Genomic DNA, 12,935 nt, shown 5'->3' on the forward strand with positions numbered 1-12,935 from the left:
AAAGCTGTCATCTGTGCATCAGTGGAGTTTATCTCTAATGTTTAGACTGATGGCTGATATATCTCATTTAACTCTTTATAGTCGACCATACACATGTGACGTCACACTTAACGTCCAATACGAAAGCAGTAGACTCCACACATCCAAAAATCAACAATTTTCTCTACAGCACAAAGGAGTGATGGGAAACCGAGACCTCAATGGCATCCTTCAGGGAGCCCGCGAGCAGGAAGAACGCTGCCGACTGCTCAAAGCGCTGTTTTCCCAGAAGAGAAAAGGCATTCTTCAAAGCCGCCTTCCTCCAGCGATCCTCGCTGAAGTTATGACTGAAAAACTGGGTCATCTTTTCATCGTGCTGAGACCTACATACAAATCAATACATGAACAAACAGACTGAAGTCTCACAGCTCCTTCAGAAAAGCCCACAGCAATGCCTAGAATAACATCATCATACTGAAATAGCAGACAGTATATGAGATACAGCCTTATCTACAGATTGAATAACCTGATCAAAGTTTACCTGAAAAGACCCCAGAGCACAGCTTTCTTCTTCATAGCCAGATAAAACAGAGCTGCGTCCAGTGGATCATTATTTCTCTGAAATGCTGCTTTTGCCACCTAGCACAGAAAGAGAGACATTACATATATAACATACACAATGCTCGGATTATGATAATAAAGCATCACTAAGCTTAAAGAGGACATTTCATAAGAATTTTTAAAAATGTCCCCAGAGGGGCAAAAAGATAATTTATTATAGCATGTTAAAATAAAGCAATAAGCCCCAAGAAGCAGTGGGTTTGCGTCGTGCCTAACAACGCCCCTTAGCTGTTATAAAATGCACTGTAATACCTCTGCTTCACGGGGCTTATTGCTTTTATAAAACGGTTACTTCATATGCATAGCAGGATTTCATAAAATAAAACACAAATAAGTTGTAATTATATTAGTACAAATTGTACTCTTCCGCCAAACAAAGTAGTTCCTCAGAATCAAGTGTGACTGAAACAGAGCGCAGTTCCCAACCAACAGAGATGCAGCAAAAACACAATGAAAATATGATTTAAGACTGTGGTGTTTATTTTTTCTAAATCAACATTCATCTAATTTATACATTAACATTTATATCATGCAACTGTTGAAGTGATGATCAAATATGCTTAGAAGCATGATTAACTCTTTCCCCGTCAGCGTTTTTTGTTTTTAAAGTTGCCACCCAGTTTTAGTTTAATGCTGTACAGAAAAATGATCTTCTTCAAATAAACATAAAATATCAAATGAAAGAACAGCCCGTCAGCTTTAAAAAAAACCCTGTTTCATCCTACCTTCATTTGTTCTCTTATTACCTCTCAGTGTTTAAATTGGGTAAGATCGCCACCCAGTGGATAGCGGAAATATAAATTTGAGGTAGAAACTCCTCAGGGAATGTTTCCTCTTTATTGACGAGATGACTCAACAATATTTATCGACATTTATCGGAATATCGCAATTAATTGTACAGTTGTAGACATATTAAAAATATGATTAAAGAGTGTGGTGTTTATTTTTATACATCAGTATGTAGCAACAGTGGCGCAGTGATACTTCTGTAATGCGGTCTGAACCGTGGGGTTACCAGGGTATTTTATCACGGCTTAGAACGTGTTTCAACCAATCAGAATGAAGAACAAGAACTGCCCGTTTTATAATTGCCATTTTGTAGGTGCAAGCAAAAATGTGCAGTTTTTGGGTGTGTCCTTTAAAATGAAACTCAATTATGCTGTCAATTATTTTTCTCTCTCTTTTTCTCTCTTTCTGCACTAAATGGCAGTGCCATGGTTGGATAGTGCAGATTAAGGGGCGGTATTGTTATAAAAAGATCCCCTAATGACGTCACAAGGGAGCCAAATTTCAATTACCTAATTTTTCAAGTGCTTGCAGAAAATGTTACTGGGCTGAGCTTTTTTTACATTTTCCAAGTTGATAGAAGCACTGGAGCTCCAATTATAGCAGTTAAACAAGGAAAAAGTCAGATTTTCATGATATGTCCCCTTTAAATTAAATAAAAAATTGCTATAGACGTAAAATGTGATTTATGAAAGGAATAATTGACGACAGGCCATTGAATTATTCAAAAATATGCACACCCAAGGTGGTACTGCGCTGTAAATTATTAAAAACCGGAGTCAATTATTCAACTTATACCACTGACATTGCTCTGGTGATTATTTTAAGACATTTGAAAGGTCAGATGTGCATTTTTTGAATAAAGCACTTAACAGCCCCATGGTATAATGTACAATATGCAATATAATAATGATTAAAGCTTAAGTTTCAGCTTAAAATACCCCACATATAATTTATTATAGCATGTCCAAAACGCCCCTATTTGGGTGGGAGAAGAAAATGTGCTGCTTTAATGTCTGTACCTTTAAATGCAAATGAGCTTAAGCTCCTTACTCCCTTAAAAACAGATGGTGATCGCTTTCAGTTCAAATAAATCTGATTAAAACAGTCTGAGACAATAGTATCTAGTGGACAGAGTACAACTCGCTGAGGGTGGAAGCTGTGATAATGCAGGACTGTAAGTGGGCGGGCTTTAGCAATGTGACCTCACATTGATAAGAGAATCAAAACGGCATGCCTAATGATACTGCTGTGGTTTAATGGGATTTAAAACATTTCATCATAGGGTGGATGTGTTCACACACTGCCAACACACATTATGTCCAAATATGCATATAGGTGCCCTATAAGTTTGCAAAATCAATTTAAATAATATTTTATTTAAAAAACATGTATAGGCGGTTTCCCGGACAGGGATTAGACTACTCCTAGACTGAAATAAATGTAAGAGCTGTCCAAACTCAAAATAACTTGCACTGACATATTTTAAAATACATCAGGGCCCTTTGTTGTGCCTAAAGATACAAGTAATGTTTTTAGTAAGGCATATTTGTTAAAACTAGATTTATTTCCTAATTAAACTAAGGCCTAATCCTGATTTAAGCTAATCTCTGTCCAGGAAACCACCCCTTAATCAACCAACTATAGAGCTAGACTTTTTTGCAAACCATTGTGATATGCATATTGCGATTTGCACATGTGTGATCCTTTATAATTCAATATATTTGATTTGTTAAACTACTGTAAATGCAACAGATATGATCTAAAAATGATTGTACACTACAGTTTAGATGTAAACTAAACTAAATGAAATTCAGTTTTGAATTTTAAAACAGAAAATGAGCTGAAATGAGTGAGCTAATCACATGTGACTTTTTCTGTTTCAGTATTTGAGATGAATATATGAATGCATGACAGTTTATTTACATGAGGAGCTTTGTCTCTCGGGCAGTATACATTCAGAATGAGGTCATCGCTAAGGGACTCAATCTCAAGTGACTCCACAACAACACTGCATGCACAATGCATCAGCCAAAGACATTACACCTGTACATCTAAAACACTGCTTTTACTTTTAATAATGCTTTTTCTTGTTTATTTAGACTGAAATATGAAAAAATAGGTAACGGATGCAACAAAACTTCAAATATTTTTCATTTATAATGCTTTCATTTAATGCACAGTTTGATAAAAACAACAACTTTAACAGCACTGAGAGGTAGAGATCACACTCACAGCACATACTGAAAACAAGTCTGCAATTCTTTATTATATGTTTTTTAAAGAACAATGTTTGTCTTCCTGACATAGTTTGCATGCAAACACTTGAACTCTAACAGATGTCTTATTGCATGCAGTACAGTGCCATGCAAAGGCAGATGCAGTAACCGTACATAGTCTAAAGGACTAGGTTTTAGTCAAAGACTTGAAAACTTTTTATTTGTTTCAGTGTTGGCACAGTAGATGGATTTGTTAAAGGGCACATATTAGTCAAAATCCACTTTACAAGGTGTTTGGACATAAATGTGTGTTGGCAGTGTGTGAACACAACCCTACAATGAAAAACAAATCACCATTTCCTTATTTTTTAATCCCCAATGTCTCATTAGACATGCCGTGTTAATTATCTTGTTAATGTGATGTCACACTGATAAAGTCCCACCCACAGCCACTGACTGACTGGTTTATTTTACAACAAAAAGCTTTTCTAAATGTGTTTTATAGCATGTTGTAGCGCTAATACGGCTAAAGATACTATTGTTCCAGACTGTATTCACAGGAATCAGATATATTTTTAACCTAAAGCGCGCACAGTCTCTTTGCGTAAGGGAGTGAGGAGCTGTAGCTCATTTGCATTTAAAAGGTACACACATGAAAACGGCACTTTTTTGTAATTGGGGCATCTTGGGCATGCTATAACAAAATTATATGTGGGGTATTTTGAGCTGAAACTTCACAGGCATATTCAAGGCACCCTTGAAACTCATATTACATCTTGTAAAATGGGCAAAATAGATGCCCTTTAAAATAGGAGCGATTTAGATTTAGTACTGTTTAGATTTAGACTAAACAGTAATCAGATCCCTTTTAATTGTTTAGTTTGATATTGCTAGTATAGTGTTATCGTCATGCACGTCTCACCTTCTCCACCATGCGCCTCAGCGTGTTAATGTTTCTGATCCACCAGCCGACTCCCACCGCTCGGAGCTCGGACCACTGCGGATCTCCCCTCTGCATGGCAGGAATCATGTTCAGCATCTCCTCTTCGGCTTCGGAGTGAAACGCCCAGGCGAAGTGACATGTCGACACGCCTACGACGAATAAAACTGTGTCACAAGTGTGTCTGCAGGCAGCTGCTAGGCTTTGGTAGAAGTGTGTATAGGTGAGCGTATGTTACCTTGATGCAGAAGCTGTAACCTGTAGAGGGGCGGCAGTGAGGTCAGCAGACAGGTGTGTAACCTCATGGCCAGCAGGTAACGTAGACCACACTCATCTAGAGCCTCTCCACCTGGACACAAACACATCAAGATTTTTCGATAAGCTATTGATAGTAACTACGGTATACTGTCCATTCAAGCCCACCTATTACAAAGTACACGTTAATGAACACAAATTCCATTGGCCAATATGGAAATGCACCTAAGACATGCTTTTTTGGGCTTTAAATAATGGCACAAATAGCAGTATATTGAAATGCACAAACCTTAGTAATTCACGTTGCGTGATTTATTTAAATAGTCTACTGAATATTTTCAATTCGATCGCATTACACAGCACAAATATATTGAACACTTATGAGAAGTCTGATGTTATATTGATTATTCCTACAAAATAAACACACACACAAATGTAACATCCTGTCTGGCCCTGAACATTTCTCCTTCATCTCAGCTCCACCATTGACAAGAACACTGTGTTATGGTTTAGTGCTAAAAAGACTAAATAAAAAAGATCTCAGCTATAGGTAACATGGATAAGTCCTGATATATTTACTGTTAAAAATGAATAATAATACCAAGGCTTTTCTGGAGACTTAACCTTTGCTATAAATATAAATAGATTATTATGGTTCTCTGTTCATGAACTTGGTTAACCCCTTTAACATACACTCTAAAAAATTTGCTGTAATTTTGCAGCTGGTTGCCAGTAACTTACTGTAGAAGATAAAGTCAAAAAATGTTTCATGTTCATTTAACTTTGAACAAAATGTTGCCAGTAAATAACATAAATGTAAAATCTAGAGTAAGTTACTGGCAGCTAGTTGCCAGTAATACCCATTAATACTGTAATTTCTACAGAGGTTTTTTGCAGTGTACAGCAACAGATGTGTAGTCAACACACAAAGTGCATAATTTGTCTTCTGGAGGCAAAACTAATATCATAATGAGTGAAAAGGACGTGTTTTTCTAATAAATAATTCAAGACAGCAATGTAATAAATTAATTCAAATGCAATTTCAGAAGTCATTAAATGTAATGATGGACATATTTGGTCTAGAGAAAAAAAACATGTGAATGTGGCCTGTACAGTAAATTTGCATATGCATACCACATCTTGATAACCTCAGAGACTCCTCAAATTAACTAGATACGAGGGTTGGACAATAATTCAATATAAATATATTTTGCGGTATATTTTTTCTTTCAATAATATGTATATAATATGATTTTTTCTGTCCAACTATCTTATGTAACATTACACAGGGCTTTTCGCAGAAATGTGTTAGTTAGGGGCGGGCCGGGGTAATCAAAGGGGCGGGGCATTTGTGTTATGATGAAAATTATTTTTTTATTTACAACACTCAAATAAAACTTAGTTTTGAAGAAACTATGACAGAAAATGAACACATACTAGATTATAAATGACTTAAATGTTTTACTTCTAATGCGAATAGCTGCGTGATGAAGTAAAACTTCTGGCGAACGATGATAGATAGCGCAAAAATTGTAAAAACTGATTATTTCCCAATATTAATTACGTTGAGTGTAACTACTGTTGCATGTAAATAATGCACATAAATAGCGTGCAAGAGCACTCAACAATTATATCAAATAAACAGGCACGTGCAACCTAGCTAGCAGGTTGCTCAAACAACAAAATCACCAGCTAACTTACTTTAAATTTGCAAGAACTATAGACGAATACAATAGCAGGCTTAAATAAACCCCAAAACATAAGTCCACTTACAGTTGTCACGGACACGCGTTTTATCAACTGGCTATCCTCCAGACATGACGACCATGTCTTTATCTCATTTCGGCCGTGTGGCGCACGTGCACGCTCACGGTGTGAAGTGCGTCCACGCTATTCTCCGAGATGTTTTATCAACTGGCTAGTTATCCTCCAGAAAGTGACTGTCCGGACCACGTCTTTCTCATTTCGGCCATGTGGCGCACGTGCCCGCTCGCGATGTAAAAAGCGTCTGCGCTATTCTTTGAGATGCACTTGACTGCCTTTTTTGAACAACCTAGTTAAGGCGGTAGGGTTTCCCAGCTTAGGCGGGCCGCCTAAACTGAAAAGTGCTGCGGAAAACCCTGTTACATAGCGTACTACCCAAGTGTGCCTCATAAGCCTTGAAAAGTGAAGCCTCTGGCTCTTTGATCACCCCTGTTGGCTGGCTGCAGTACAAGTCATAACCCCGCCCTCTCCATTCAAACGAATGGGACTCTGCTCTAAATTAAAAAAATATTTACACTTCCAATAAAAGTTTCCAAAAGATGGTTTTGGTCCTTTTAGGTAGTTGTTTTCACGCTGATATATGTTCAAGTGTTCATTATTGTGGTAAGTTTCATTTTAGCTTATAATTTAATGCTATAGAAATGGGGCGTGTCGTTATGAGTGGCGTGGTTGAATTGGTCGAGCGAGCGTTTAGGCGGAAGTTTGATACCGTGGCTCCGCCTCTGGCTCCACGGACGATTCCTTCTGCGCATGCCTTGGCTCCAAACTGACGTTTTTACGTAACATGGCGGCGACCGTGGTCGGACATTTTTGGCTTCAATTCATTACAATGGTCGGAGGCGACGTCGCGTCGTTTATCTTTTTTACAGTCTATGGTACTACCATTCAAAAGTTTTAGAGTTACTTTCACTTAGACTATTTATTTATTTTTTTCCATATATCACTATAAATGTAAATTGATCAAAACTACGTAACTAAAAAAAGTCAATACTGTGACTAAAGAAATAGCTGCATTACAGCATTTATCACAAACATTTATCACTGACTGATGTTTAGGTGCACCTTATTTTTATTATATTAAATATGAACCTTAAAGTCTTATGTTTATTAAACAGTGAGTTTACATTTAATTTTATATGAAGGCTAAATACAAAATATAGATTAACATTAATTTATTTATATCATTTTTATTTCTTACTGTAAATATAATATTGTTTTTTTTTTAGAAGGTGGCTTCATGAGCAAATTTATTTGTTCAGAAGTTTGTAGGTAAAGACATTTGTTACGTGCATTCTTTGCAGTTTATCCCAAGAATTTTTTAACATTAACACCGTTATCAGATTTATACCGTATCGGGTCAAATTTAGAATTATATAGGTCATATCGTCCAGCCCTACTAGATGTTTTTTTTACTAGTTATCCGCAGATCTCTACCCTGCAGCATTTACAACAAAAGTGTGCAATATTTTCCATGTTAAAATACTTTCACCTGTTTTATAGTAATGTGCATAGACACCTAGTCTAAGTAAGTAGGTATACTACCAACTAGTAAGTAGGTCATTTGTAGGTCAATTTAAACAAAAACTAAAGTGTAAACATTTGTCTCTTATAAAACACTGCAAAACTCAAAGTCAAAATGCTAAAAGAAAAACATTTATTTCTGCAATTTCATTTAGTGGCAGTAATTGCGGCAAAAGGGCAGATTTGAAATATATATCTGGAATGACATGAAGGAAGTACATTTTGAGTGCGCTATTCCTTTGAAGTTGATGTTGGAAGTTAAACTCACCCGAGTACTGCTTTTCCATGGGTCCTGCTACTTCAGCACTGGTGGTTGCCACGGTATCGGCGAGAGCCACAAGGAACATCTGCTCGAGACGTGTGAGTCCAGGCAAACTGGAGTGCATGAGATGAGAAGACAGCACCTGCGCATGCTCGGGGCCAAAGTATGTGGGGCCGTACTGCGACAGGTTAATCACACGAGACTTCTTTTCCGGCTTTTCCGCGGCAAAGCTCACAAAGTCGTCTGTGGTGACGGCCTGAACCTGAAACAGGTCGGCGTACTGATCCTCTGACAGTTTCTGCGTCTCGAGCTCCGCCCCCTTTCCGGCTTTTCCTGCCTCTTCTCCAGGTTTAAAGGAGGTGTCTTGGTCAGCGGACAGAAGGGCGTATAGAGGAAGCGGCGGGATAGAGTTGATTTCGGTGTAATCACGCCCACCTTCTCGTCCAGCAACGATGGTGTCTTTTGCCGTGCTGCCTGACACACTGATGGTTCGGGAAAGGTGTCGCCTAGCGCCACCTTCACCCGCCTCCACATCCCTCACTACGGCAACTTCCCCGGCAATGCACTTGACCAGGTGGGCCAAGATGGCCTTGGCCCGTTTCACCCTTCCTAGGTCCATAAGCTCCAGCAGCTGTGTCGGATGGTACTGTGGGAGGGTGGGCGAAATAGAGTGTGCTGCCTCAAACAAACCTCCATCTTGAATCACAGCCGGGGGGCGCAGCGCATCATCGATTCCAACCCCACCCTCGAACACACTCTTAGATCGCCCTCGACCCTCGTCTGGTGAAAAGATGCCGTTGTCTTCAGAGTCCTCTATTTTTTCATCCTGCCTCCACTGTGCATAAACCTGCATCTCGCAGTCCATGCCCACCACCAGGATGCCATCACGCACCCAGGAAAGAGACACCGGCAGAGACGGAGTGCCGTCCACAGAAGAGACAAGGTTTACTGACCTTAACAGCACCCAGCGAGAGCGAATCCCCTGCTTTATACTGCCACCAAGAGGCAGAGTGACCGCCATGCCGTCCTTTACCCCCGTCTGCTCGGTGACGACCCCTGAGATGCGCCCATACATGAGAATGTGTGATCCGACCCCAACCGTCAGGATGTGCGACCCATCTTCCTTAGAAAGCCAGTCCAGGTGGACAAAGTGTTTGATATTCGGGCTGTCTTTGGTTACAAACAGATCCGACTTGCTGTACACAACCAAGTTGCTATCGACGCTAACACGTTGATCTAGCATTTTCGCAGGTTTGCAAAAATCATCAAGGTGAATGGTCTGTTCGAGCACCCACTCTGAGCCACCTGTCGATTCGCACTCGTAGGTCGACACAAGCATGGAGAAGTCCTGAGGCGCCCCATATTCGTCCCCAGATGATATCTGTTTGAATGACACTGCGAGTCGGCCCGTGTAAGAACAGCTGACCGCGACGGGTCGGCCTGGAACAGACACGGAGCTGTTGTTGTCTTCTTCATCTTTCAACAGACTCCAGGGCTCCCAGCGATACGAGCGTGATTCCTCGGGGTTCGGTGCTGACGGGTCCATATCCACCCCACAGCGCCAGAATCTGACACGCCCATCAGAACAGGTGGTCACAACCAGGTATGGTGCCAAACATACAGGGTAGATGGACGAGGAGCTCAAATGACCTTTGAAAACACAAACCATCAAAAGTTTTACAAAACAGCATTATTAAATATATACAAACATTTATTTATAGTGCATTCTTTTTATTGTATGTAAAGAATTTATGATACATGCAATGTTAAAAAATAAACAATATATGACAAAGACCCATGGTGTTTGCCATGTTATGGTCATATGACCAAGCGAACAACGGCAAAACAAACTATTACTAACGATATCGTTCATTAATTACGTGTAAAACTCCAAGCTAACAGCACATGTAAGAGAGAACATACCGGCAGAGGGTGTGGCTCTAATAAGCTCCACCCCCAGGGGCAGGTCTAACCGCTGACTGTAGACCAGTTTTGAGCTCAGGATGAGTTTGCTGGCAGACTGCAGGTTGGCAGAAGAGGATGAGCGGGGCAGTGGACTTTGACCTGGAGTTATCTCAGGAGATGAGTCAGCGTTCATCTGACTGGAAGGAACCGTCAGCTTGTTCTGAAATACGAAGTCATTCACCGGCTCTTCTAAACGGGTTAGAAAGATAAAAAATCAGAAAAAAAACAGATCAATAATATAAGATTTTACATTTTATGAAAAAAATGTGTTTCGGATCAAACAGATTCTCCTTATTGCCTTTAGATGTCACAGACAACAATCAAACATAACAGAAAGACAGACAGACAGAAAGACAAATGAGGAAGACACACAGGCAGGTAGACAAACAGACAGATGATGACAGACAGACAGACAGACAGACAGACCATGAAGACACACAGGCAGACAGACAGACAGACCATAAGGAAACACAGAGGCAGCTAGACGTTTGACACAGACAGACAGACAGACAGACAGAAAGACTAACGATGAAGACACACAGGCAGGTAGACAGACAGACAGACAGATGATGACAGACAGACAGACAGACAGACAGACAGACAGACTAACGATGAAGACACACAGGCAGGTAGACAGACAGACAGACAGACAATGACAGACAGACAGACAGACAGACCAACAAAGACACACAGACAGACAGAAAGACTAATGATGAAGACACACAGGCAGACAGACAGACCATAAAGACACAAAGGCAGCTAGACATTTGACAACAGACAGACAGACCATAAAGACACACAGGCAGCTAGACATTTGACAACAGACAGACAGACAGACATTTGACAACAGACAGACAGACAGACAGACAGAAAGACTAACGATTAAGACACACAGGCAGCTAGACATTTGACAACAGACAGACAGACCATAAAGACACACAGGCAGCTAGACATTTGACAACAGACAGACAGACAGACCATAAAGACACACAGGCAGACAGACATCTGACAACAGACAGACAGACAGACAGACCATAAGGACACACAGAGGCAGCTAGACATTTGACACAGACAGACAGACAGACAGACAGACAGACCAATGATGAAGACAAACAGACAGATAGAACATGAAGACACACATGCAGGTAGAAAGATGACAACAGACAGACAGATAGACCAACAATGAAGACAGACAGACAAACAGACAGATGACAGACAGACAGACAAACCATGAAGTCACACAGGCAACTAGACATTTTAAAACAGACAGAGAGATCATAAAGACACAAAGGTAGACAGACACACAGACAAGGAAGACAAACAGGCAGGTAGACAGACAGACAGACAGACGAAGATAGACAAACAGGCCAACGATGAAGACACACAGACCATGAAGACAGACAGACAGATGATGACGACCGACAGACACACACACCAACAATAAAGACAGACAGAACATGAAGACACACATGCAGGTAGAAAGATGACAACAGACAGACAGATAGACCAATGATGAAGACATACAGACAGACAGACAGACAGACAAACAAACAAACCATCAAGTCACACAGGAAGCTAGACATTTTAAAACAGACAGACAGACAGACCATAAAGACACACAGACAGACAGACAGACACACAGACGAGGAAGACAAACAGGCAGGTAGACAGATAGACAGAGGAAGATAGACAGACAGACCAACAATAAAGACAAGACAGAACATGACACACATGCAGGTAGAAAGATGACAACAGACAGACCAACGATGCAGACAGACAGACAGACAGACAGATAAACCATGAAGTCACACAGGCAGCTAGACATTTTAAAACAGACAGACAGACCATGAAGACACACAGGCAGACAGACACACAGACGAGGAAGACACACAGGCAGGTAGACAGACAGACAGACAGACAGACAAACAGACAGACAGACGGACAGACAAAGACAGACAGACAGGCCAACGATGAAGACACACAGACCATGAAGACAGACAGACAGTAAGACAGATAGACCAACGATGAAGACAGACAGACAGACAGAAGATGACAGACAGACAGACAAACCATGAAGTCACACAGGAAGCTAGACATTTTAAAACAGACAGACAGACAGACCATGAAGACACACAAGCAGACAGAAAGGCAGGCAGGCAGGTAGACAGACAGACAGACAGGCCAACGATGAAGACACACACACCATGAAGACAGACAGACAGACCAACGATGAAGACAGACAGAACATGAAGACACATAGGCAGGTAGACAGATGACAACAGACAGACAGACAGACAGACGGACCATAAAGACACACAGGCAGACAGACACACAGACGATGAAGACACACAGGCAGGTAGACAGACAGACAGACCAACGATGAAGACACACACTTCATGAAGACAGACAGACAGACCAACGATGAAGACAGACAGAACATGAAGACACACAGGCAGGTAGACAGATGACAACAGACAGACGGACAGACAGACCATGAAGACACACAGGCACACAGACACACAGATGAGGAAGACACACAGGCAGGTAGACAGACAGACAGATAGACAAAGACATACAGGCCGATCATGAAGACACACAGGCAGACAGACACACAGACGAGGAA

General features: G+C 40.6%; 1 protein-coding gene across 1 annotated transcript in view; it reads right to left on the bottom strand.

Moving 5' to 3' along the window:
• The window catches only part of dmxl2 (Dmx-like 2), a 74,694-nt gene that overhangs the window by 35,582 nt on the left and 26,177 nt on the right, over window positions 1-12,935 (bottom strand). The window contains exons 17-22 of the mRNA XM_073853304.1: window positions 10,271-10,501; window positions 8,354-9,997; window positions 4,784-4,894; window positions 4,528-4,697; window positions 521-618; window positions 197-362 (exon numbers count right to left, since the gene is read on the bottom strand). Of these exons, the coding sequence (XP_073709405.1) occupies window positions 197-362; window positions 521-618; window positions 4,528-4,697; window positions 4,784-4,894; window positions 8,354-9,997; window positions 10,271-10,501 (2,420 nt within the window). The remainder of the gene's footprint in view (window positions 1-196; window positions 363-520; window positions 619-4,527; window positions 4,698-4,783; window positions 4,895-8,353; window positions 9,998-10,270; window positions 10,502-12,935) is intronic.

The sequence above is a fragment of the Misgurnus anguillicaudatus genome, chromosome 15 (assembly GCF_027580225.2).
Source record: "Misgurnus anguillicaudatus chromosome 15, ASM2758022v2, whole genome shotgun sequence".
Classification (NCBI taxonomy): Eukaryota; Metazoa; Chordata; class Actinopteri; order Cypriniformes; family Cobitidae; genus Misgurnus; species Misgurnus anguillicaudatus.